The sequence below is a fragment of the Hypomesus transpacificus genome, chromosome 1, assembly GCF_021917145.1.
Source record: "Hypomesus transpacificus isolate Combined female chromosome 1, fHypTra1, whole genome shotgun sequence".
NCBI classification, from domain to species: domain Eukaryota; kingdom Metazoa; phylum Chordata; class Actinopteri; order Osmeriformes; family Osmeridae; genus Hypomesus; species Hypomesus transpacificus.
Window position 1 is genome coordinate 2,994,948 of NC_061060.1, and position 27,533 is coordinate 3,022,480.

General features: G+C 43.0%; 2 protein-coding genes across 8 annotated transcripts; both read left to right on the forward strand.

Annotated features, from left to right (window-relative positions):
• The first annotated feature begins 1,928 nt into the window (after positions 1-1,928).
• On the forward strand, positions 1,929-12,048 carry tlx2 (T cell leukemia homeobox 2). Of its 6 annotated transcripts, none has more exons than XM_047023797.1 (5): positions 1,931-3,359; positions 7,971-8,192; positions 8,624-8,858; positions 10,618-10,798; positions 11,342-12,048. In XM_047023797.1, exons 1-5 carry the CDS (start codon positions 2,876-2,878, stop codon positions 11,423-11,425), a joined length of 1,206 nt encoding a protein of 401 aa, XP_046879753.1. In that variant the 5' UTR covers positions 1,931-2,875; the 3' UTR covers positions 11,426-12,048. The 6 variants fall into 6 exon arrangements, with proteins under 6 accessions (XP_046879787.1, XP_046879779.1, XP_046879753.1 ...); XM_047023788.1 differs by having other exon boundaries at positions 1,933-3,359; positions 8,621-8,858; XM_047023815.1 differs by having other exon boundaries at positions 1,934-3,359; positions 8,621-8,858; positions 11,361-12,048.
• Positions 12,049-15,355: 3,307 nt separating this feature from the next.
• npm1b (nucleophosmin 1b) lies at positions 15,356-27,458 on the forward strand. Of its 2 annotated transcripts, none has more exons than XM_047022641.1 (11): positions 15,356-15,456; positions 15,755-15,837; positions 16,213-16,332; positions 16,756-16,849; positions 17,136-17,227; positions 17,659-17,717; positions 17,821-17,896; positions 19,399-19,491; positions 23,990-24,091; positions 24,331-24,405; positions 25,952-27,458. In XM_047022641.1, exons 1-11 carry the CDS (start codon positions 15,405-15,407, stop codon positions 26,003-26,005), a joined length of 900 nt encoding a protein of 299 aa, XP_046878597.1. In that variant the 5' UTR covers positions 15,356-15,404; the 3' UTR covers positions 26,006-27,458. The 2 variants fall into 2 exon arrangements, with proteins under 2 accessions (XP_046878597.1, XP_046878604.1); XM_047022648.1 differs by having other exon boundaries at positions 23,996-24,091.
• Positions 27,459-27,533: the final 75 nt, after the last annotated feature.

Genomic DNA, 27,533 nt, shown 5'->3' on the forward strand with positions numbered 1-27,533 from the left:
TTGCATGGTTTATTTGTCATCCTGCCATGCATTAAAACCAGAATTTGATGTGTTTTAGTGCGCAGACTCATCCTCACTTTCCACCTCTCTTCACCCTTCAATGTGAAGGTTCCACACACACATGCACACGCACACCAGCCGCTGGTAGGTCACTATTATTTCGAAGAGGCAACTGTGACAAATTCCTTTTGTCTCCAGTTTGCCGGTACTTTATTACCCAGACGAGCAACACTGCCTGCAGATAACGATTCATCACGCGCTTCGGCCCAGCATTGACATAGCCCTGGGGCACTGAGCTAAACCTTTCATATTGCTTGTGAGGAGACACACGTACCGAGCAGCTCGCGACGGGGGTGCGCAAATTCGTGAGAGGTTTTGATTAGATTGGTTTCAGATCTTAAGAGGCAATTTTTTTGGTCAAGTTTAAATATCCACTTCTATCTAAGGGGAAAAGTTGAATGGCAGTCCCATGAATTCATGTAGCTAAGAGACTTTAGCCCCATAGAACGTTTGCTGTGTGCTGGTTTGATTTCAATTGGTGCCCTTCATCTGCCCATATCTCAGCTTTAAAACTAGCCTATACATGTTGTGTCTAATGAGTTTGATTTCAGAATGAGCTCTTAAATACGCCTGTAATAAAATGAAACTCGAGTTAAATAGCGTTAAGTTGTCACGTTCAATAAGGAGAGTGCTTCTTACTGTTCAAAATGATTAGAATATAACGCAATTAAACGTTATACCGTTTTGCCTGTTCCTTGGATTGGTTTTGTTGTTTAGCATCATTTGCTTTTGGCTGGAATGATCGCCTACCATAAACGAATATCGTTCGAAACGTTGGAAATCTCATTTAAGGTATAGCCGGAAAAGAGAACAATAAATTATGTTTTTTCAAATTATTGTATGATTCTTTGGGTCAACCAGATATCTAATATGGGAGGACATTAATAATGATCCACAATCTCAATTATCCTTTTGGTGAGCCGTGTGTAAGACTATATTTCTAAAGACAATAATTCGTTTTAGTCTGTAAATCGTCATTAACACGTTGTACACTTTATCCTTATTAATTCCTGTGCTTTCAGAGCTGAATTGCTAACTACGTGCTTAATATTCCATTTACGTTTATGACCTTGGCGGAGACACGCGCAGTCGTCTTTTCTTTGGCTCTTTGCTGCCAGGGTTTAAGAGTTGCTATTTAGAAGGAGAAGAAAGCCTATATCAATTTTGGCAATTGGGGATAATGTGTAATGCATCATGATCATATTTAAACATTCATTTTGCTACACTGACAGAACATCTTTTCAAAATTTCCGGCAACATATGCTAGGCCCTGCTGTCATCTAATGTGATCAGGCAGGTTTAAAAAAGCAATTGGTGATCATTTTTATTTGACACTAGAAATGTCGCTCCCTCTTCATTATATTCGATCACATTTAAAAACAAACACATCTAATAGCAGGGTAGCTACGTTCCCCCTACCCTGGTCCATGCACCATTATTGATATAGCGTTGAATTCACACAATTGATTTTTATGCTTCCCTCTAGCCAGTTTGTGCTGCTGGAAGATATCTTTATTCGCACGGATACTGAAATAAGTGTGTAATAAAACGATGATATATTAAATTCGTTTTCCCTGTGTTGCGGTTTTATTATGAGACATTCTTCAATTTTATTGAATTGAGACCGGGTAATCCATCGTGTTGCTTCAGGGAGAGAAAAAAAGTTTGAATAATGTGGGGCAACCGACGCATGCGTTTTGCATGATTATTTAATGTAGGCAATGCAGCATAGGCCTACTAACAGGCGAGCCACTGTGGTTTCCTAAATCTTATGAAAGGGCTGGCATTACAGAACTGAGTAGCCTATCCTTGGCCAGGTTATCAAAAATCAACACCTTAGACTTATTTCACTAGGCAGATCGCAGTAAAAGCACATTTTGTAGCCTAGTCATCCAACGTCCTTGGTCCATTTGAAATGAAAAGATAATTAGACACATATATGCGTTAATGTTTAACAGGGTTATTATAGGCTATAAGCTTTTCATTTCGTGTTTTTATATAATGTTGATTAATATTGATGTTCTGTTATTATTAAACAACGTTCCTCCACTATAATATCTGTTGCGGCATCGCGGATAGTATTCCCCAGCTTGTTGTGAGGCGCAAGACACCATCTAGAAAATAGCTGCGGGTTCTTTAAGAGATGGGAACGGACTACAAAGTGTTGGAAACGCGGGGTCCAATAGTTGACCGAATGGTAGGATTTATGCAGTAGGGGTATCTCACCTGCTGAAAATCACTTCTAGACACAGTGGAACAGGACAATCTCGTGCTTTCCCAATTAATATTCATGTAGGCTACAGAACGGTTAACACTTAATTTAGTTTCGTCTTTTGATACGGTGAGGTTGAGACGTCTGTGCCCTCTGTTTTTGGAGCTCTTGCAGACTGTAGCTCACCGCCAGTGTCTTCGGGAGAACTTCGGAAGCCCAAATACGGATTTAGCTGTAAGTAATCGGAATAACAACTTCACATATCACCATTTATCCCCGTTTTGAATATGCCGAAATACATTTGATGATGCAACGGGGTGCGGGATTTGCACTTCAATAGCCTCCAGTAGCTGTGTACCGATGGATTATCAATAGCCTAGATAATTCAGCCTACCAAAGCATGATTTCGTCTGGACAAATAATGGAAAGGTTTTGGATGGTGTTTGTCACGTAGACTACGTTTCAAGTAAGTTTTCAGGCTTCAAAAAAGGGACATTTTCGCACACGTGGGCATCATTTCAGTGCCTGATATTGCACCTAGGGAGACATCATCTACATCAGATCCTATACTTTTCCCGAAACACTGTGAGCGTCTGTGATACAATGAATACAACAATGGAACACACTGGGATTGAAGAAGTGAACCAAACGCACCAACCGCACGAACCTATCAGTTTTGGGATCGACCAGATTCTGAACAGCACGGACCAGTCCAGCAGCTGTATGCTACCCAACCGAGCCAGCGACACGGATTACCCAAACGTTTACACCAATGGGTACAACAGCGTCTATAACCCGGCTTGTTCCATGGCTGCCGGGCTGGCCGGTTCTTATAACGTGAATATGAATATGAACGTGAGCATGAACATGAACGTTAACGTTAACTCCGGTAATGCCGGAGGTGTTATTAGGGTGCCCGCTCACAGACCGATGCCCCCTGCGCCACACCCGCCCCCTCCTACCCACACACCTGGCCTCGGCACTGGCCTACCCACAGTGACAACTATGCCAGGTATGGGGAACCCGGCGAACTTTACTTTTCCCTGGATGGAGAGCAGCAGAAGATTCGCAAAGGACAGATTGACTGGTAAGAATAAATATTAACATGGATCTTTATTGAAAAAAAGAAAACAAAGAATCGGTAATTATTATTGAGACTGCGCAGATTCAGTCTTATCCTCGTAGGTTTTAGCCTAATAAAACGGATGTATGTTTTTGTGGTCTTAAAATACAAAGAAAAACATTTAACCATAATCAATTGGCAAGATTAAAACATTTTGTTTGACAATTGGTCAGATTCTCTTTGATGGAATTAGGCTGTGGGACTAGGAATTTAATTGATCAAGAACTCAAACGAGAAGAAAAATATGTTCTGATCTTTTTTTGAAAAGCGGGTGGACAGAAAGGATAGGCTGATAAATATAAGAGGATGGTCATAATGATCACAATCATAATAACGACATTGAGCCTCATGGTCCGACAGAAGAGAGTGAGAAAGACTGAGAGTGAGAAATGTGGGCAGAAATGTGGTCAACAACGGCTTAATAAAATCGCTCGGAAAAAAAACGGCATTAAATATCTTAGCAAAGCAGAAAAGCAACACCATTCTATGTAATAGCCAGTAGCAGCCCACTATACAGTATAATAGCACAGCCTATATAAAATAATAAGCCACTATAGGCTGTTTTAATCCCAAATTATTGTTATTTGGAGGATTTATATTTATTAATATTATTGTTGTTATTATTAGTAGGATATTAGGCCTACTTATATTGTTGTGGTTGTTGTTGTTATTATTCAAATTAATAGCCTATTGTTATTCATGTTATTATTGTCCCTAACCCATGAAAACACAAGTTGAATATAGCTTTAGATCCAAAGGGGAATCAAAATGAACACACTTGTAGACCTGTATAGCTTATTAATCATTTAGCCTACGTCATTAAATAGCCTAACTTATTTAGGCTATCAATGACGTAGGCCTAAGGCCTAAGAAGAAGTAGCCTATCCCTAAAATAATAATTCAGGCAAATGAAAATTAAAAAAACCGATGACAATATGACGCGTGTAGCCCGTGTTCCTTCATAGACTTCTCAGTGATTTTATCGATGTGTTTTTTTTGCCTGTGAAATAAAATAAAAAACGTGTTTTTGTAACGAATACATAACAATGCATCACATCGAACCGTTGACCATGCAAATCATAAAGGAACACATTCGCTTTTTATTCACCGCGGTATCTGCGGTAGCTATCTATGCGTAGGCCTATTTATCTAATGTTTGACATGTATACCAAAAGACACTTTTGTACTGAGCTGACGCTTGTTATTGTCCTAATGGTTTTGATAATCATTTAATTTAATCGTCATGTGTCGTATTATGGACTAGTGAGTGTGTTCATGACCTATGGTGGAGAGACCGAGACACGGAGACCAGTAGGACCTATAATGTGGCCTCCACAGTTCTGTTTTAAAGTAAGACGAGAAATGAATATGAGTAGCCTAATTGAATGGGCCGTATCGTAAGATGGTCTATTTCGAGTGTATAACCTCACCCTTGCGCGAGCGATACAAGTTCTCACATGACGTCACCAATTTCAAAATGAAAATGAAGAACATCATGGATCTGCCAGCATTAAATATTCACAATGCTGTTCCTCGCCATTAATTATTTAAACCAGAGAACAATATGTCAACTGCAAAAGATACTATGTAAATATGCTTATCAATTTTTATTCATAGTCACAATGGGCCTCTCGTTTAAGTTGTTTCATTTTGGTGTAGCGTAGGCTATACCTAGACTTAGCCTCTGTTTTCGACGCTGTCATTCACAAGCACATTTTTCCCCTTGTTTAAAACATATTTTTGTTGTACTCGCACTGGAGTGACTCTGAGGCTATTCGTCAACATTATTGAGAGACGAGACAGACATTTACTAACCCCATGTGAATCCACCAACTAACAAATTGTGAAATTAATGTTGCCAACAGTACAGTAATAGGCAGGACATTACAACCACGGGGCTGTGTACGTGCTGCACTGTAGGCTATTTTCGATATATCTTAGCTTGAAATAGACGTAGACTCATTGAAATGATCACCACACACAAGGCAGCGCCAAGTTTCACCGCAAGTGTCACCGCATGAAATGAAACGGTGAACACGCCTCTCCTCGGAGATCCTATTCACAACAATCCAGACATATCACGGATAGACTTTGAGGCGTTGAAATGGAATAGGCTACCGCTTGTTTTTATGTTAATTGACTTCTTGCCAGTTTGCAGTTTTGAAGAGGAAGGTAAGTCTATAAACAGATTAATCTGAAGTCAACAAAGAGGGCTCACAGACCGAAAATCCACACGCAGGCCTCCTAACAGGCCCCCATATTAAATTATGTGTTAGAAACGTTTATGAACAAACAAAAACAACCGTATGTTCAATGTTCTAGGCTTTTCTAAATGGGAGTAAAACTAACGTTGGGACTCAAATGTTTCTTATTATACGAAATGTTGACATTTTACAAATACTAGGCCTCCTTAAACTTTTATTTCCTTTTCCACTAATGTTCTCTTAATTGGGCCTACATTATGTCAACAACAATTAGAAAACATCAACACCATTTAGGTGGCCCTATTAAATAGGAAAATACCAGTTAAACACTCTTGTGAAAAATATGCATCTGTGTCATAATTCAAAATAATGGTATGCCTGCAAAAGGCTGTTTTTTGTTTCTGAAAACAATGGTGACCACCACATAATATTATATTTGTCAGAGAGGTCTAGCTTTCTCTCAAACATGCTCTCTCAGTTTCTGTAACAGCGGCAAGGATCCCTGCTTTTGTCTTATAGTATAATAAATAGCAATATATGTTCATGTTATATTTCAATATCCCTTTAAGAATCCTTCATGGTTATATTTATTAGATTGCTACAAAGGTAATATCCGCTAAGGGGAAGCGAAGCGCTGTCACCGTGAAGTGTTATTAAGTATAAGTGGTTTTATTATAAGCCCCATATTCTCTGCGGTGTAGCTTCTTCGTTTTTGATATGCTTATGTTAAATTGTATTACCGAGGCAACAGATTTAGGATTCTTGGCCATTTCTTTTGTCATTCCACGGAGACCACAATCCTCATGTGGACAACAATGTTTTCCTCAACAACAGTATTTGTTGTTTCACGTTTATATGAAAAAATGTGGGTCTATGATATTCTGCTTGTTGTTGATTCTCTTGTGTGTAATAAATTAGTATGCATTATTATTAATCAGATGCTCTGGGTTTATGGGAGTCTACTGCTACATAAACAATACTGGGATGTCATTGGATCAACTATAATAATTATTTTATAGTGAATTATAATTGAGATGAGGTAAACACAAGACTTTGTGGCAACACTTATTAATAATAGTGACCTTGGGACTTGTGGTGGAGCATTCTCTAAATCTGCCAGTTCTGTCTGTACAAAATATTGAGCAAATTCCATAGCAATCATTATGATTACACCTGCTAGGGAAAATACAGTTCCTTATGTTCTAATTTAAGGTTCCTGCTTTGTATTTAATTAACAACCGCACCAGAGATTTCCTAGCAAGGTCAAACTGTCTCGTGTATTTTCCACTGGACCGCATGTCGCCTGTTTGTGTGTTACTGTTGGGTAGATTGCATACGAACGTGCTTGTATGTGTCTGGGCCATTAGCTAGCTCACAGATGTCTGTAAATAGACGTGTAATACCATATTATCTGTCTCCAGACCTGCCTTTGGGGCATTGAACTGACAGGGTCTAACTGTGTGACCTGCACACTTTTGTGCAAAAATACTGTAGATCAAACACCATCTAATACTTTGTTATTTTGTCTATTTTTTCCATGGTATATATTTTAATAACAAAATGAGTTACTCAAAGCGTCCCTACCGTAACGTTTTATGAGTTAATGTCACTTGTTTTTCACATGGTGATTTTCCAAACAAAGTATCGTGTGTATTCGCATGCGTGATCGTCCTGTGTTTCTGTCTATGCAGGGTTTGTTGTGCTATTGTAAAAGATGAGTTTTCAGGCAACTGAACTCTCAACACAATATCTAGAGTTCCCCATGGGGGCATCTTTGCACATGTTTCTGTTTCTGCATTTTAGCTTCTGGTGATCCCGCTGACAAAACAACCCAGATAAACACACTGTAGAACAACCAACAAACAGCTTGACAAAAGCAGGAATGATGCTGATATTAGGAGGCTTCCAAGAGTAGTCCTGGATGAGGCTTCAGAGCGGATCTACATTCAGAATATTGTATTACAAGGGAGGAGTTTGTTTATCCAAGCCTGACACAATGGCCTGTATCCATAGATATTTCATGATAGTAGTACCTACAACATAAATACCATTGCAATAATCCATTAATAACTGCTATTGTCTGTTCATGTGTGGTGTATACTGCATATATGTGCCTTTACCTGCTAAAGTAAAACCACCATCACTAAGACAATATCCCAAATACTAACCTGACTGAATAACAAATGTAAAGTAAAATCAACGAGGTCGCCCCCCCCACCGCGTTTCCCTGTGTCCCCCTCCCTGGGCTCCTGGGACACCCACCACCACCACCATCCCTCCCTACCCACATAACCCCCTCTCATGCCCCCCTCCCTCCCTGTGCCCCCCTCCCTGTGCTCCTGGGACCCTGACTGTGTCTCCCTCTCTCCAGCGGAACAGATAGAGGACAGCCAAGCAGGAGAATCCGTGGGCAGGCCTGGGGCCCCCGCGTCCTTGCCCGGCCTTTGTCCCATCCCCAAGGGAGACATCGGCAGGGTCCCTGCCTGGAGCTCTATGGAGACGTTAGCCAAACACTATTACCCTGAGCTCGCTCACCTGCGAGACGCTGCAGGCCCACTCGCAGACTATCCCTTTCGAAAGGGCACATGTCCAGGTGAGTCTTTCCCTGGTCGGGTCGTAGGCGAGGCCTGTTGTGTTGTTTACCGGATAGAGTAGATGGTTGGGTAGTCATGGAATTATGTCTCCGGGGTGAGAAACTGCAGGTGAGGTATTTTTTGTTTAATCGAACCATGGACAGGGCTGACTGCAGGCTGGTATTATGGGATGTCTGCACAAAGATTTCTCATATGCTGCGGTGTTGGCGTGGTTGACAAAAGCAAGATAGACAGAAAACATTTAATAACATAACAGATAACTAGGTCGGACAACAAAGCAGACTGAACATGACGATATCCTTTCATGGCACATGTTTCTACAGGGGATATAAACATATGGTGGTTTTTATTACGATTCCAAAAAATACATGTAGGTGTTTATTGTTTACATATAAAAAAACCCATCCCTGTTTCTCTTCCTTTTCAGCAGCTCTATCACCGTTCTCCGTGACTCGGCGCATCGGCCACCCGTACCAGAACCGCACGCCCCCCAAGAGAAAGAAACCTCGCACCTCGTTTAGCCGCGTGCAGATCTGCGAGCTGGAGAAACGTTTCCACCGCCAGAAGTACCTGGCGTCTGCCGAGAGAGCAACGCTGGCCAAAGCCCTGAAGATGACGGACGCGCAGGTGAAAACCTGGTTCCAGAACAGGAGAACCAAGTGGAGGTGAGGGCCCTAGCTAGGTCTAGTAACCTGACGGAAGTTCTTTTTCACTCCTTCGTTGAGTGTTTAGATTCAATATTTTTCATTTGATCATTTATCAGATGCTTTATTCAAAGGTTTAGGTTTTCAGTATAGTAGAAGATTTTTGTATAAATGCCTAGCTTTTGCTGTTTTTGACACAGATATACAAAAAAAAAGCTAGAACTTATTTTGCTTAGCGTGGATTTCACTTGTTTTTTTTTCAGACCAATTCACTTGACCAAGCACAATTAGTCCAGCTCTTAAAAGGCCTTCTAGAAACTTGCTGACTTGCTGATATTGATTCACTCATCTGGATTATTGAGTGCACTGTCCATGGCAAACACTCACTCCTCTAATTCACTTCAACTGTTGTTTAAAGTCATCTTCAGATAAATGAGGGAGCAGTTGAATTGTGATATATTATATTTACTTTACATTAATTGAAAAACCAGAGGCAAAAAGCCAAAGTTGATTTGTACCAAGAGATGATCAAGAATTACTTGTCTCATTACCAACATACCAAGTGACAATAGCTAATATAGATACATAAAAACTGAAATATAAGTAAAATGAAATAAGAGTATAAAACCATATCTATTTTAGATAATCTGCCCAATATGTTTCACCAGTTTTTTCCAAAAAATCTTATCCGATTTTTCCACCATTGATACAAACACTGTTTCCATGCAGCTTAATGACATGACAAGAATAACCACTAAATTGGTTAACCACTTTTCGGATTTGCTAGTTTTGGTGTGATTCATGTTATAGGATGTGCATGGAGGATGAATCTGTGTGACAGGTACGCTGGTTACGATCGCCTGATCAAATGAACAGCAGAGAAATCACATTACGCTGATGTAGTTAGAGAAAATGTGTGGCTAAAAAAGGCAGCATGGTGTACGAAGGAATATTTGAGGGGTGTGTTTCTATCTCTGTGTGACATGCAGTCCTAAACATTATAATAATATCGTTTATTCGAGGACCATTTCGGCCTAGTAATGCTTGTTAGGTTAATTGTTTTCATCTATAAAGATTTTCATAGTTTTAATATATTTGATTGAGTGTGTTAAATCCCAGCATGTGCTCTGGTTTGGGGCAGGATGTAAAACAAGGTTGAATATAAATTGGTTGTTTAGTTACAGCAGTTACACCTTAGAACTGGATTTAAACAAATTAGTTAATAATAATATGTTGTATACACTCCCGTTTTTTTCTTCTTATAATAAACAGTTAATTGAACAATTTTTACCTTTTCCTAACCACCTTCTGAGAAATATATTTAGTGTTTTTGGTATATGTACATATACATACATCTATGGCATATTAATGCATTTTGGTGTCTTGTATTTCCAAAGTGCCTTAAAGCTAGCGTTAGCATCACAGTGGTTTTCAGGAGAACATGTGACTGCCTCCCCTCAGCTGTGGACGAGTATAGCTTAGCGGTTAGAGCACTTGTCTGCAGATCAAGAAATCTCCGATTCAGATCGCCCCCCCCCCCCCCCTCTGAATGAACACCTTACGACTGGTACTATATGTTTTGCTGCACCGTGTGGGGGTCAGATGGCTGAGTCCGAAGGTTGCCAGTTTGATTCCCTGCTGTGCAAATGACGTTCTGTCCTAGGGCACTTCACCCTACTTGCCTCGGGGGGGAATATCCCTGTACTCACTGTGAGTCGCTCTGGATAAGAGCGTCTGCTAAATGAATAAATGTAAAAGTTTAAATGTAATGTGTCTCCAGGAGACAGACTGCGGAGGAGAGGGAGGCTGAGAGGCAGCAGGCCAACCGACTGATGTTGCAGCTCCAACAGGAAGCCTTCCAGAAGACCCTGAGCCAGCCCCTGCAGCAGGACCCCCTGTGCCTGCACAACTCCTCTCTCTACGCCCTGCAGAACCTGCAGCCCTGGGCCGACGACCACAAGGTGACCTCCGTCACCTCCCTGGCATCTGTGGTCTGACTGCATACAGCGCGTGTGTGTGTGTGTGTAGGTGTACGTGTGTGAATGCAAAACAGTATGAAGGCACAAATATGTAGTAAATGTTAGTCTTAAAGGCACAACTGGATGGGCCGTTAAAGGGACCACTCCCATGTAGATGGACCATGGAGAAGCTTGTGTCTTCAGCCTTAAGTTGATGTTCAGAGACTGGTGAATTACGGGACTGTCAAAACCTGTACAGTTTTTTCTGGACTGTTTGAATGGACGTTGTCGTATAAAGGACCTACCATGCATCGTTAAGGACATTGGGGAGACCTTTAAAGACGACTGCACTGTTTATATATCTGTGAAGACCACATGTCCTCTTCTGTAGAGCACACTACACTGTGTAAATCTTCTCATTAGAGACATTTCGAGTCTGTTCAAAATGTTGTGCGTTTGTTTACACGCTAATGAAAAGGATGTGTCTTTAATCTTTTGCTGTCGTTCTGTCAGAACTGAACATGTCATTTTCTTACCTTACACTAGATTTTCACTCTCCCTTCAGCTTTCGGTGTAGAGTGGGGACAACGGTTAACCTCCCCTCCAAAGGATCTAATGGATACACGCTAACGATGCCCCTTCATGAAGACTGTCCTGTTACCCTGTGAATCCCCAAAGGACAGACTCTGACCCTGCCATATGGCAACATGGATTTGATCTCCTTTTTTTTCTCCCCTTGCTTTTGACTTTATACAACGTAGTAATGCATGTTTCAGACATTTGTGTGCACTTGGAATTTGCCATTGAAGTCACCAGCCGTCAAGGTGGATTATCTCCATCCTGACTGCAGGCTGGTATTATGGGATGTCTGCACAAAGATTTCTCATATGCTACATTTAAAGGTGTTTTATATTAAATAATATTGTGACTTTTTGAAAAGATGATCAATATGGAGGCTTTGTCGTTCTGTTGTCGAGTCCTGTGGTTTGTTTTACCTACATGTTGAGGTTGTTTCCCAACACTGGAGCCTGAAGGTTTCGTTTTTCAAGAGTTGTTTGTGAACCATGGCCACCTATAGACACCAGACGGCTGTTAACACAGATTATCATTCAATCTAAGTCATAACAAAAATGTCTTATCTCAGTGCTCCTATCAAAGTTAAATCTTAAGGGAAGAGGCGCTGAATAACTGCTGTTTTATTGTTTGTTAATGAGACTTCACACTTCCGATGAATTTCATAATCCACAGAAGGAATGCAGTAGAGTAATGCTTTGTTTATAATGTGATTGTCCTCAAAAAGAAAATCCATAAACACTACCATTGCGGATGCCACAGTGTTTACTAAATAGAAAAGGAATACATTGAAGTATATACACAGATTAAACATTTAACATTTGACAGACCCAAAACAAATACCCAGGATTGTTCTGAAGAATTGCTCTCAGTAGTAACTCAAATCAAGTACCTACCCTAAACTATACAGCAACTCAATCGCAAATAAATTCAACAGTGGTAATGTAAGTTTAATGTAACCAATTCAGAGGGAAAATTAATTTAGTATCTTACGATTTGATGACCCAGACAAAAATTAAGAAAAAAATGTACAGGCCTATATTGTACGCTACATTTCTCAAAAAGTAGGCCAGTGTTCCTTCGTGAGATTCAAACTAAGAATAATTTGCAAGCGGACGGATAATGAAATATACAACTCTTTCACGCCCACACTGAGCTGGCCTAAAGGGTGGGACATTCAATAATTTACTTTTTCCTGTTTGTAAATCCGGCCAGATTCAGTATTAATCACTAGGCTATTTGATGGAAGGAATTCCTACACCTTACTGTATTTACACAACATACTGCAAATAGGCTACATTAACAAGCAATCGTTAAGCTGTACGTGGAGTAAAACATCGGTCCTCTGACGTTAGACAAACTGGTTCCAAACAGCTGTCTGCGAGGCATTTATGAAGACGGTGCGTAGTCAGTTTGGAAGGGTCTCGCCTGGTTGAGATCGTGTCAGTGGCAGGTTGTTATCCAGGTGACGCCTACTCAACGCTCATTTCCTCTGCAGAGACCAGGGCGCTCTTTCATCCTGCTGTCTCACACGCCATGTAGACGTGACTTGGCCCATTTTACAGAAATTCCTCATCCTTACTGTTTTCAAAGCCGTGCATTGTGTTTTGCTACAGGTGCTTAAAGTGTTTTTTTTCTTCTTTATCCACCCTGAATGTTTTCCCCAGTCTAGGCCTTATCCAGTGCGATGTCACCACACAGAAATAACAACGGCATGACGTATATCAGACTTCCTATCTGTTTTGAACAGGGCACCAAAATACTACATTTCTAAAACACTTCGTTCTATTCTTTCCTTCTGTCCTCCACTTAACAAGAGCGCTTCCACAAACCCGAGTCTGAATTCCTGAAAAAATTTACGTTGGCCTAGCTATAGTTACGTGCAATGAGCTCTACTGGTGCACTTAAGAGTTTGGAAATGGCTTGTGAGCTTAGCAGTGGCCTTATCAAACAGCCAAATCTATAACTATAAAAGTTTATGGTTTGATTATATATGGGTCTTTGTGAACAAGTAATATCTGGCATCAAAGGCTGTTTTATTTGACTGCATATTAATCACAGATGTTTTGAAACGGCAGATTTGGGCCTGGTGGATAAAAAATCAACGTACGCCAAAGTAAAATACCCACAGCGATTGAGATGTGTAGCCTAGATAGACTCAACCTATGGACTGTTGTTCATGAACATAATAGCCTATAGCTGTTGTTTTTGGTTCAAACGGGTATTAACACATACGTGGTCCTTATATGTGTTTATTGACAACAAAAAGAGACAATGATTTTTAAAATTATTCTCTCTCCTTATAATATAGTAATATAATAGTGCTTATGCGACATGAATGTGAGTGTCCTTCCGGCTCATTGCATAAAGGATGTGACATGATAACATGTCATTATGATTTCATGTCATAATGTCATAGTCGCCTTTGTATTCGGTTATTCGTTCAGTGCAACCTGATAGTGCAGACACAACCTCTCCCATGTCTCAAAGAGCGCCGGGAGGAATCGGTGTTGATTGAGTGCAGAGCGAAGACCACGTATCACCTGAACGGAAAGGCTTTGGAGACAAGCCAGAGCAGCCTTCGCCTACACAAACAATACCTCTACTTGGAGCGGTTTCATGCATGCATGCGGCCCAGTCATTCCCTTTAGATGTGTAATAATACTAACATCTCTTTGACCAACACTTGCGGTTTGAAATGGGTCAGTCGCTTTTAAAGTGGAAGGGTCTTTGTTTGGTCTTAGGAGCCAAAGTCATTTTTCACAATGGAGCAGCTTGAACAGTTATGAATACAATCAACTGTGGTTGACCCATACAAAGACAAAACATAATCAATAGTGTAACACTTCCCTGATTTTTTCATAATGAACAATAGGCTATATTATTTTATTGTTCCTTTATAATTTAGTTTTTTTAAATGCACGGTCTAAACAGATTTATGCTAGCGCTTGTAAAACATGTTTTACGACGATACGAAACCGCCATCTAGTGGACATTTAGTGAAAGAAGCAAAAAACAATAACTGTTTGGAATGGTCCGCCACCTGCTTCCTCCGTTTTTTTTCTTTCTTCCTCCTCCATTTCCCCCCTCCCCGCGCTGAAAGAAAGGTCAACTGCAGTAGGCTTGAGGACTGTACAGTAGTCGTGGTTACAGGACACATCCATTCCACCCTCGCCATCCACGTTTTTTGTCTGATTTGTGCAGTTAGCCACTGGTCTTACTCTTCTCTCCCAAACACCCACACGTTGACTGACTTGATAGCCATTCCACTCGAACAACACGGGCAAGGCCCCGTTTCAAATTCGATGAAGTCCCTTCGGAGTTTCGATCACATCTTAATATCTGTTACAGACCTTGGACCGTTTCGTGACGGTGAGCTTCTCCCTTCGAATATAACTTCCCACTTTGCCCTCAGCTCAGCATTAATTGGAAAGGAGTGAAAGCTCATAGTGAAGAACTAACCGGCGAAGAACAAAAAGAGACCGAGAAAAAAACTCCGTACAGTAGAGCTGACTGCCCTCCTCATATAGCTAGTTACTGTAATGGTGCTTTTTTTCATGATACACACAGTAGCCAGTTGACTGGCTAACCTTTAAAAACACTGAGGTGATTATCAAAATGATCGAAAACACCGTATACAAAAACGAACGGTAAATACTATTAGCTAACAGTATGCACAAGCTAATGGTGATCATTGAGGTTGGACGCTTGGGGAACGTTACAGTACTGTTGAGTTGACCACAAGTAAACAGACGTGTCTTTCGTAAAAGGATGAACTTCACACTAAATTGTGCAAATAGATATGCTATTTCAGCAATCCCTTCTAAGATAATCCATTGATTAAACCGGGTGTCAATTAACTATGTGGAACTGAAGGTAGTGGTACCTACATGTATAAAAAAAGTGTGTTTGCGTGTTAAGCGAGGGATTTGGCTGATGCACACTCCAGAACAAAAGGTGGCAGTAGTAGAGAAATAAGCCTGAAACTAACGTAAAACAAAGGTAGAAGAAGAAGAACACAACAATACGAGTAAAGATGGCGGAGGACAACATACCAGATTTGAGCAGACCTCAAATGTATTTGTTTGGTGAGCACGTCTCTCCTGACACACTTCCAATTCAATGCACAACCAGAATTATTTGCAAATTTTCGCACCATTCAAAGTCAGCAGTCAGATATCCGCCTGAAGTCACTATACTGTAGCTTTCGATAGTCTTAATACCCGAACTCGCGCCAAATACGCGTTAGCTAGCAATCAATCTGCAAGCTAACAAACCCAGTCAGCTAGCTAGCTGTCAAATGAAACAGCTCGTTATAAAATCGTTGATAGAACTGTGTATTGTATTAATAGCGGTAGTACTTACGATGTTATGTGTTCACTGTAGGTTGTACACTCAAATCGGACAAAAAGGAGTTCAGAGTCGAGGTGGAGGATGTTGATGCGGACCATCAGCTGTCACTCAAAGCAGTAAGATTAAGAACGATTCTTATTCCGAAGCAGTTTTGTACATTGCAACATCTAATAGCATGACGTTATAAAGTATGACATTGATTGAAGTGTGTATTCATCCATATTTTGTTACACATCCGCCGATTTTGACGTGCCTCACATTTGAAAGAATAACCTAATCAAAAGAAGGAACCAGTTTGTTCGATGACATACGACCCCATTCAGATGAACATCAAAAAATAAATAAAAAAAGTTCAGATTTTCATTAGGAATCGTTGCTTCTATTTGAAAGCATGTGGCACGTGCTGTGGGCAGAGTTAGCTGCCCTGGTTGGCGTGTTCCAGCAGGAAGGAACACACAGGCCTGGAGGAAACAGCTGTGTTGGTGTTGCAGGTGTGTCTGGGCGCAGATGCAGACGACCAGTTCCACACGGTGGAGATAGAGGGGGTCACATACGACGGAAAGACAGCCAGAGTCCCCCTCGCTGTCCTAAAGCCTTCTGTCCTGCCCAGTGTAAGTGGATCCAGGATCACAGTACCCTGCTGGTGCTCTAGACCAGTGGTTCCCAACCCTGGTCCTTGGGGCTCCCCTGTCCTGCATGTTTTAGATGTTTCCCTGCTCCAACACACCTGATTCAAATGAATGGTCGTGAATGTTTCTCTTGGTTTGCTTTAAACTGAAAACATGACTGCATCTGAGATGTAGAAAGACCAGACCGACCAGACCGATAATCACCTCCTTTTTCAAATGTGTTGCTTTCTGCAGAGCAAGGGTTCGAATTTTAGATCATAACCTATTATTAATGGACTCATCTAGAAGGACTTGTGACTGTCTACATGCACTGTGTGTGTCTGTTTGGATGAAAGTGTCTGCTGAATGAATCACATGTCAGTAATGTCAATGTCATTCTGTGTTATTTCCCCCCCGGTGACACAGTTGAGTTTAGGAGGATTTGAGATCACTCCTCCAGTAACGTTTCGTCTCCAGTCCGGCGGTGGCCCCGTCTATATCAGCGGACAGCACTTTGTCAGTGAGTAACCGCTAACTGCTGCATGTCCATACTGGACTGGTTCTGGACTGGTTATGGACCGGTTCTGTACAGGTTCTGGACTGGTTCTGGACCGGTTCTGGACTTCTCTCCTGGCTTTATTCTGTCCTGGTTCTGTTCTGCCTTTGTGTAGGTGCAAAGCTGTCTCACTGTCAGGCTCAGCGCAGGAGAGTTACCTGTCTCACCCTCAGCTGTGACCTGTCTGTCAGTCCCAGTGTAGTGACCCTGTCTCACCAGTCTCAGTATATAAACCTCGTTTCCCCCTCAGGTGTGAGAGACTCGGAGGAGGAGGAAGAGGAGAACAACTCGTCTCCAGTGAAGAGGCCGTCTAGCCTAGCGTCAGGGAAGAGACCCGCTCCGGTGAGGAACGCCACTGCACTTCGTGTTAGAGCAGCCCTGGTCTAACTGTCATTACACACGCTTATCATCACGTTGCTTCCCTGTGCCACCAGTGTGTCATCACACAGTGTAGTGTATTACTGTGCCGTCACCATGTGTAGGTCCCATAATGCTATTACACTATACAGTGTGTTATCGTGTTATCACACAGTGCAGTGCTATCGTGTTATCACACAGTGCAGTGCTATCGTGTTATCATACTGTGCAGTGCTATCGTGTTATCACAAAGTGCAGTGCTATCGTGTTATCATACTGTGCAGTGCTATCGTGTTATCATAAAGTGCTATCGTGTTATCACACAGTGCAGTCAGTTCGACCTCCCAGACTGAATCTGGGGTTGGGTCCTGTGTGGGATGGGTGCTGACGATGCAGATGTCCACTTTGCCTTCCAGAAAAAAATGAAAATGGAATCTGACGACGATGATGATGACAGCGAGGAAGATGATGACGAGTAGGGTTCTCCTCTTCATCCCAGCGGTACTGTCCACATTGTTTGAAGATTGGCAGAGAGTTCTTTAAACGGAGCATACTTTTCCATGGTTTGGTGTTTACAGTGATGATGACGAGGACAGTGATGAAGAGGAGAAGGGTGTGAAAATGCAAAAGAACACGGCCAAACCCGTCAAAAAGGTGAGGCGTCATCTCTAACACCGCCACTAGATGGCAGGTCACACAAGGAATAGTTAATGGGTACATGACTTTATCGACAATGTAAAGTTTGTCATGTTATTGTGTTAGTTATTTCAGCTTTTATATTTTAATTTTGTACAGTTGTCAACATTTCTTTGAATTAGTAGCACTGCAGTGGTACTAATTACCAAGTGTCGTGTTTAATTTAAAGGTATTTGACAAAGTCTCAACCCATGTTCATCGCATGATGTCAAATTTGGAAATTCATTTATTGAGACGATCGTTTATTTTTGTCGCCGTAGACGAGGTGCTTTGAGCCTCCTCACCTTTGAACCGTATGACCGCCCGCCATTTTGAGACACGCACCACACATTGTCATCTAGCTCCTGCTCTCCCCCACCTGGTTTCTGAGCCTAAACCACAGGGTCTGGTGCTATAATGATTGTATTCCTCCTCTGTAATCTACCTGAATGCTCTCTCAGGCTGGGCTGCATGCAACAGCAGACAGGCTGTGATGGGCCAACACACACACACACACACACACAGACATGTCTAGGGATGGGAAAATATCCTACTTCCTCTCCCGTTTCCTGATGCATCCACGTTTTGCTCCCTCCTCCACTGCCAGGCCCTTCTTCTCATCCACTCTCTGTCTCTCTCTGTCTCTTTCTCTCTGTCTCTCTCTCTGTCTCTCTCTCTCTTTCTCTCTCTCATCTGTTGTGTGAAAGTCCCCCGTTGCACCTGGCCTCGTCTTTGAACATTGTTCGTGTGAGACTATGTTTGTGTGTGTATGGCTGTGTTTGTGTGTGTGTGTATGGGTGTGTGAGGCTGTGTTTGTGTGTGTATGGCTGTGAGAGGCTGTGTTTGGGTGTGTGTGCCTGCCTGGTTGTGATTTGAAAGACAGCGTCCATGTGTTAGCTGTGCCAAGCAGAGATCAAAGCAGGGCAGACAGACATACCTGGGACATGACTGTGTCTCTTCCCCCTCTATCCCCCTCCACCCCCCGTCTCTGTCCTGGGCTTTAGGGTCTAACCCTAACCACACACTCTCCTCTCACACACTTGTCCTGTCCCTCTGTGACACACACTCTCTCTTGTTGTCAAACACAATCTCTCCCTCTCTTTCACACACTCTCTTCCTCTCTCACCCACACTCGCTCTCCCTCCCTCCCTCTCTCTCACACACTCGGCCTCTCTCTCTCACACATGTTCTCTCCCATTATCGCACACAATTTCCCTCTCTCTCACACACTCGGCCTCTCTCTCTCACACATGTTCTCTCCCATTATCGCACACAATCTCCCTTTATCTCACACACGTGCTCTCTCTCCCTCTTTCACACACACACTCACTCCCTTATACCTCCATTACACCCTCCCCCATCTATCTATCTACCTATCCATCCATCCATCCATCCATCTGGGATTAGGAAAATGATAACAAGTTAACTTTTTTCTGACTTCCTGTTGCTGGTGTGTCACATGATATTCCTTTGTCCCACAGAGCCCAGAGCCTTTGGGGAAGAAGCCTAAAAGTCCTTCGAAGCAGAACGGCTCTCCAGAAACCCCAGGCTCGGCAGCTACACCCCAGGCCAAGGTAGGAGCTCTGAGGCCCTCCTTACCTGTGAGCTTCAGGTAGAAGGAAACCCCACAGCTGTTCACATGATATCAGGTGACCGGTGTTGGGGGTGGGGGGCGATGATGCAGGCTCACTCTCTACCCCTCACCTGTTGTCTGTTAGTGGCATGGGCAACATATTGTGTATTCTTAACAGAACTATTTCAGAATACAAAGAGTTCATATATATATATAAATATACAGGAAAGGTAGAGTCAGGGATTGGCTGAAGCTATTTATGGAAGGTAGCCTTTTGTAAAAGGTTTCCGTTGGCGTATAAATGGTTGCGTTTTCATTCTGCGGGAAAAGGTCTTGTGATTCCACAATGTACTTGGAGCTTAGAATGCATACAAGGATTCAAAAGACTTGTTTGTGGTTAGGCAATCCCCAGACCAGTTTAAAAGCTCATTTGTGGCCTGGTCGTAAAAACAAAGTCCTTAAAACCACATGGTGTCTGTCGGCCAGTGTAGATGGAAGGTTGCAGTGCTCTATAAAATAAACAGAGTTAGAAACAGTTGTTTCTCCCTCCACAGTTTTCCTCTGTGAAACTGTTCAGCGAGTAAAATGTATAGAAACGTCAGGATAAGACCAAACATGTCTTGTGTTTAAAACGTAGTAGTTACGAGAGTATAATTCGGAAGCATTTAGAAAAATTCCTTTAATATTTCTATCATCAATGCACGATCAGGGAATAACTTTAAGAAAAGACGTACAGAACATGATCGGCTTTTTACTGAGAACTCTTCACCTCAAGGTCCATGTGAGATCACCAGCCAACATGACTGCACCCACAATGTCCTCAAAGAATGTGGTGAATCTCAGCAGCAATTAGCTCAAAGCGATAGTCAATGTCTCAGGTGGAATGTGTCGGACGACGTCCTTACGAACCCTAGGGTTGACCTCTCCCTCCGCTGAGCAAACACCCCTGACCTGTGAGCACAGCGGGAGTTAACCTTTGACCCTGCGTGCCTCACGCAGAGAGGAGTCCCTCAGGGTGTGTGCGAGCGCTAATTCTCTAATGGCCGCTGTCCTGGCGCTTACAATGCCGGTTGTTAAAATGCTTGTGAGGATTAGCCGGTGGGCAACGACCCTAAACCTGACGTCTGTTAAAGTCCCCACCACACCTAGTCCTGAACCCCACGTCTCCCTCCCCCCTCCTGACCCCCTCCCACCTCTCCCCCCCACCCTTCCACCTCTCACTTCCTGGACACACCTCCTCCCAATTGCTCTCACTAGCAGCGTTTGATGTCTGATGCTTGGGCATGTCTGGGGCAGTTAGTTGTCCTAGTTACCCCTCAGCAGTGAGCATGTTGTCTGGGGCTGGTAGCTTTTGTCCTAGATGCCTTGGAGGACAGAGACTGTGCAGGTGACTGGTCAACGCTGTGCCAGTACCGTGTTCCCCCCCCCCCATCCACCAATGTCCTCTCTTCTGGTTGTTCTGTGGGCTTGTGACAGGGAGAAGTGTGAATCGGAGGGCTTTCCCAATGGAGTGTTGTGATTGATGGACTCTGAGGTATCGTGAAGCTGTTAGCTAGCTTCACCTGGGTTTCTTCTGCAAAGACAGGAGTCTTCTGGTGGCTGATGGTGACAGATTGATGTCCAACTCAATAGGTGTCTAGTCTGTCTGGTCAGTGCAGGGTTCAGGGTACATGTCTCTAGTTTCCTGTGCTTTCTGCCTTGCTGTCAGCCATGGAGCTAATACTTCACCTACATACCACACATGTCTTCAAGGTGAAGTCTACCTTAATACCCAATCTACCTTAATACCACAGTCTACCTTAATACCCCTGCCTACCTTAATACCCCAGCCTACCTTAATACCCCAGCCTACCTTAATACCCCAGTGTACCTTAATACCCCAGTCTACCTTAATACCCCAGTCTACCTTAATACCTCAGTCTAGCTTAACACCCCAGTCTACCTTAATACCCCAGTCTACCCCAGTCTGACTTAGTAGTCCCAGTCTGGAGTGTCACAACTATATGTTTTAGCCAACGCTGATCGGAGACAAGCGATTACATCAAATGATAGCGTGCAGGTGATTAAGCCGGGCGTCCTGTGCCATCTGTAATCAGTGTCTGGGCCAGATGTAGGAGCGAGCTGTCTATGTGTGTTTATCAGCTGTTCCAGACCCACAGCTGGTCCTGAAAGAAACACCCCCTCCATACGGAACACTCTGGGCTTCCTGGCGAGGAGCCAGAGGCATGCACCAGTTTAGGGCGTGAGGAGTGTGTTTGTGTGTGTGTGTGTGTGTTTGTCTCTCTGTGTGTATGGGTGTGTTCTTGTGTCTCTTGTGAGAGTGTGTATGTCCTCTAATTTGATACCTTTTGATCTGAATGAAAAAGCTGACAATATGTTTAGAGGGAAGAGGAGATGACTGTGGTCTCCAAAGAAGTTATGGCCTATGCTTGTATCCACTTGACATCATTTGACTTGAACTACAGAAAATACATAGTACAACAAGTTTACTACAGTCACTCTTTCCTTAAAGCAGATCTATCTCACAGATCCTTCAGCACTTCTAGTGCATTGTGGGTACTTGCAAAGCAACCCTCGATTACTTTCTACAGAAAAGTAGTCCTCAAAATGTAAATACTGAAGTATTCTTAACTCAAATGTCAAATGTCTTAATCAAAAAGTGGAAAGATTTTGGGTTGAGAAGGCTGACCAGAAGTCTCTGAACTCGGGTCAGTTTAAGCAGGTCAGCGTAAACAGGCATCTCTGTTTCCTCCAGCTCTCCTACAGCTTCCTACAGCTGTCAATGAAGACCTGAAACCTGGTGCGGATTCCAGCTTGGCGTGGCATGTAGGGACAAGCCATGTTTGTTGTGAAACATGGTCTTGGCGTGTGTCGTCAGTTACAAACACACGGCTAATAGAGGAGCTCTGGCCTGGGCTGGATTTCACCTGGAGCTCTGCTAGCCCAGTGCTCTCACCTGTACCTGGAGCTCTGCTACTCTGACACATCAGAGCGAGGGGTTGTGGATGTGAAAACTGGTGTGTTCATGTGTCACCGTGAATATTTGAGGAAGACCCAAAATGTATGTTCATGAAAAAAATCCCTCTCCCACAACTTTTCACCTGAAAGCATTATTTGAAAATGTATACAAAGGTGGGCAAAGTAAAAATGTCCATCGTTCTAAATATATACTAGTTTGAATCCTTTCAACTTTATTGCCTCTTCATATGCTTGTTCAACGTAAGCAACTAGACAATACTGCCACACAGCTCCGCTTCCTACTCTAGAAGGGACAGCGTGAGTAACTGAAAAACAACGTGGACATTTTTTTCTCTCCTCTTGACAAACAACCCTGCCCCTTTGTTGCTCAATGTCTTCTGTGTCAGAGTCTGGGCTTGCCCTGCTGGGAAGCAATAAAAGGATAATTTGTACCCAACATATTTGTAAAAAGGTGGTGTAATTAGGGTAGAATTTGGTGTCCTTCTTTTATCCCTTTCCAGCTAGTTGCTCACGCGGGCTTCGTAAGCCCTGCCCACCAGACTGAATCGTTTAACACAGGCTGCAGTCCAACTCTGGGCCCCACCATCATCCCCTAGACTGTCATCCCCTACACTGTCATCCCCTAGACTGTCACCCCCTACACTGTCATCCCCTAGACTGTCACCCCCTAGACTGTCACCCCCTAGACTGTCATCCCTAGACTGTCATCCCCTAGACTGTCATCCCCTAGACTGTCACCCCCTAGACTGTCACCCCCTAGACTGTCATCCCTTAGACTGTCACCCCCTAGACTGTCATCCCCTAGACTGTCATCCCCTAGACTGTCACCCCCTAGACTGTCACCCCCTAGACTGTCACCCCTAGACTGTCACCCCCTAGACTGTCATCCCTAGACTGTCACCCCCTAGACTGTCACCCCCTAGACTGTCACCCCCTAGACTGTCATCCCCTAGACTGTCATCCCCTAGACTGTCACCCCCTAGACTCTCATCCCCTAGACTGTCATCCCCTAGACTGTAACCCCTAGACTGTCACCCCCTAGACTGTCACCCCCTAGACTGTCATCCCCTAGACTGTCATCCCCTAGACTGTCATCCCTAGACTGTCACCCCCTAGACTGTCACCCCCTAGACTGTCATCCCCTAGACTGTCATCCCCTAGACTGTCATCCCTAGACTGTCACCCCCTAGACTGTCATCCCCTAGACTGTCATCCCCTAGACTGTCATCCCCTAGACTGTAATGCCAAACCAATGAACACTAAAGTATGAAAAATTAATAAATAAAATATTAATATATACTGTTGGTAAATTATTAAAACCGTTTTTTTCCAGATTTTTTTTTTTTTACCCTTTCAAAACGTATTTAACGTTTTTTTTTGTATTAATTCTTCTACTTAAAAAAATATATTTTCAACTTCCAAACTTTTATGGAAGTAGACTGTCATCCCCTTTACCGACACCTCCTGGACTATCATCACCTTTACCCTTCACCCAATTAACATAGATTTTTTTTATTGAGTTGCAGAAAACAGGGCAGGCGAAACAGAAGTCTGGGGCAGGTCCATCTGGAGTTCTCTCTCTCCCCGAGGTCAAGAGCAGACTGACAACAGCCGCCAAAGAGGTAACATCAGAACCAACAACTCTTTCATGGCTCTCTTACGGTGCGTGTCCACTACAGCGGAGCGGGCGGCGAGTGGGCGTTGGATTCCAATACATTTTCAATTAAACCGGGCGTTGACGCTTGTGAGGGCATTGTGGGAGTGTACGTGAGCGTCAACGCCCGGTAGTGGACACGCACCGTTAGAAGTAAGATTTTTCTGTTGTATGGATCACATGTTGTAATCTTTTGTCTCTCACCAGGGAAAACCTCTACCCAAGACAGAGCAAAAGTTTGAAAACTTTGCTAAAAGTTCTTTCAGAATCACAGATAAAAAAGTGAGTATTTAATTATTTGTCAATTTCATCATGTACAAAGTGATATGATGTTTCATATAATAATGTAATAAATTATGCATTTTTTTAATTTAATAAGCCACTACTTTTGATAGATATACACCCTATTGATGTCTCAACAGATCCACATAATTGCATTAGGCCCACATTTTTTTTACACAAATTACTTTCGTCCAGCTTGTCCATTTACAATAGCCGCTAATGCTTTGTTGCAGAGAGAGTGAGTGAGTGTTTGAGGTGAATTATGTTAGCAGTACGTCTCTGAGCTCGGTAGAGATGGAATGGGAGTGAAGCTGTCGAGCAGTGGTCTTCCTCTGATTTACCGGTTAGTTCTCTCACAAGCGTGTCTTTTGTAGCTCTAATGAAGGGACAGGAGGTATGTGGATGGTACCAGTCTCCTGTTCAAGGTCTTACACCAACTCAAGAAATATATTTAAAGATAGATTAAGGGCTTTTGTAACACTGCAGAGAGACCCATACAGTAGTGAAAAAAAAAAAAAAAAAAATCTATATTGTGAGATGGTCATTTCAAAGTGCTTGGGCGTTTTGTCCTCAAAAAATCTCCTTGATGTTTGAAAGTTTTTTGTGTTAATTTCTGAAATCATTTCAGCCAAAAGTAGCACATCAGTGTCACACACCAGTGTCTTCAGCCTTGTGAGATGAAACACCAGCTAGGGGGGGAGGGGGGCAGGAGGGAGGGGGGGGCAGGAGGAGGGGGGGGCAGGAGGAGGGGGGGAGGGCAGGAGGGAAGGGGGGGGCAGGAGGGAAGGGGGGGCAGGAGGGAAGGGGGGGGGGCAGGAGGAGGGGGGGGGGGAGGGCAGGAGGGCAGGGGGGGGGGGGGGGGAGGGCAGGAGGGGGGGGGGGGTTGGAGGAGGGGGGGGGGGGGCAGGAGGAGGGGAGGGGGGCTGGAGTTAGTTTTTCATGTTTGTAGGAAACATCTGTGTACATGTTTAGAGTTCACAAGACCAGTTTAAGATGTGTCAGACCTGTGGCTCTCGTCACACACTGTAAGGCTTTACTATTCCCCCACCCAAACCCCTTGTTCTACCCTACACATTCTTCTCCCCCCACTCCCCTGTTCTACCCTCCTTATTCTACCCTCCACCCCTATTGTACCCTCCACCCTGGTTCTACCCTCCCTCCACCCTGGTTCTACTCCCACCTCCTGGTTCTACATCCTGGTTCTACCCCCTGTTCTACCCTTCACCCTGTTAAACTCTCGGCTCCTCAAGCAGATGTGTGAAAGCATGGTATTGTAAAAGTGAGTCATGCATCTCTGTAATGCAACACGTCATTTACATGCTTTATAATTAGTCTCTCTCCTTTTTCTCATTCCCTCCCTCTATCCCTCTTTTTCTCTGTTCTCTCTCACTCTCTTCTTGCTCTCCTCTGTCTTCTTCTGCCTCTTTCTCTCATCCTCTGTCTCTCTTCTGTCTCTCAACCTCTCTCTCTCATCCTCTGTCTCTCTCCTCTGTCTCTCAACCTCTCTCTCATCCGCTGTCTTCTTCTATCACTCTCTGGATCACAGGTGGTTAAGGATCTTTGGGGCTTTGTTCAAACCTTGAAGACAGAGAAGAAATAAGGTTCATTCTCCGGAGTGTACAGTAGATCTGTGAAGAATGGGGGGAGAAATCAGGCTAGGGACGGTTTCGAACCACTGTGTTTGGTTTCACATGACACAGAAGTGCAAGGTTACTTATGTTTCTTAACAGACTCTTTAGAAAATGAACAAAAACATACTTGTTTGGGTTATAGACATTATTACTTCTTGCTTTTTTGCAATTGTTAAATTACATTTTAATATCAGTAAGTGAAAACTTTGTAAGCATTAAAATATGATGTTAGGGGTTAGGGTTAGCCTAACCCTAACACCACACCGACATCCCAAGGAGGCGAAGAAAGGGAATAGAACCGTTGTGTTATATGTGTAATTAGATTGTACACACTGAGGCAATAGACACTTGGCCTAATGTGGACAAAGTCTGATCTAAAAAGTTAAACTAATCTGTAGTTTTGCTATAGATTAATTTTGATTTGCAGAAGAAGAATTCTGTGCTTTTAACTCCTTCCATTGTCCTGCACTGGCTGCCTGTGTGTGATCTCACCTCAAGTATACAGTCCTCCAGGGAACCTTCTCTGCACTAAAGTGCCGATTCGAGTCATTTTTTTTTTTTTTATGTTCAATCCGTCTAAAACTTGAATCCGATTTTTTGAGACTGTGGCGCATTTTGTTATCTGTAAACAGTCATAATCCTTTTTTCATATGGTTTTGTGGCAGCTTTAAGGTTAATCCCCCTCAATCTCCAGATCATGTTGTGGTTTGGATCTGCTTTGTATTTGCCCTTGTTGTCCGAGGTGATGGATAATACTGAATATATTCTGAATGCTCGGTTCTAATGCCCTTTGTGTGGTCCTAGCGTGTTTTGAATTCAAGATATCCATTGATGTATGTGGAATTATTCCAAAATAATGTATTATTAATATTATTTTTTAATGTTTGAGTTTTGTCTTTTTACTCTTGTTAGTGCAGGCAAATGTCTGTCTCTTAGAGGGTTCATCTGTGGTCCCTAACAGTAGATATACTACTGCTACATAGTCAGTTTGTTTGTCATAATGTCTAAAAGATGTAGTCCATTCCTGATGAAATGTCCCCTTTCATTAAACCTTCACTTTGTTAGTCATTAGTTTGCTTCTGTTTATTAAACTCCTAGATGAGAGTTGTCGTTCAACCGCATCTCTCAGATGTCCACATGTTTTCCTGTGCTGCCTGTACAGTGCCCTGGTTATACAGCTGGAGTCAGCACTCAGTCAGATTTACACATCACAGCATTGTATTCATTTTGCGGACGCTTTTATCCAAAGCGACATGGAAATAGCGCATTAGAAATAGAGTAGATCATCACTGTGTTTGTCATTAGTACTTCAGTACTCGTACGATGGCTGACGGGTGATGTTGATCGATGGCTTGTTGATATGTGTGTGTCCATCTTTTTCTCTCATGGCTTCCTTTTAATAAACGTTCTTCTGAACTCTGACCCTCAACTCCTCGCTAATGTGCTCCATATTAGGAGTGAGCATTACCACCGCCAGGTAAGAGACATCCAGTCCAT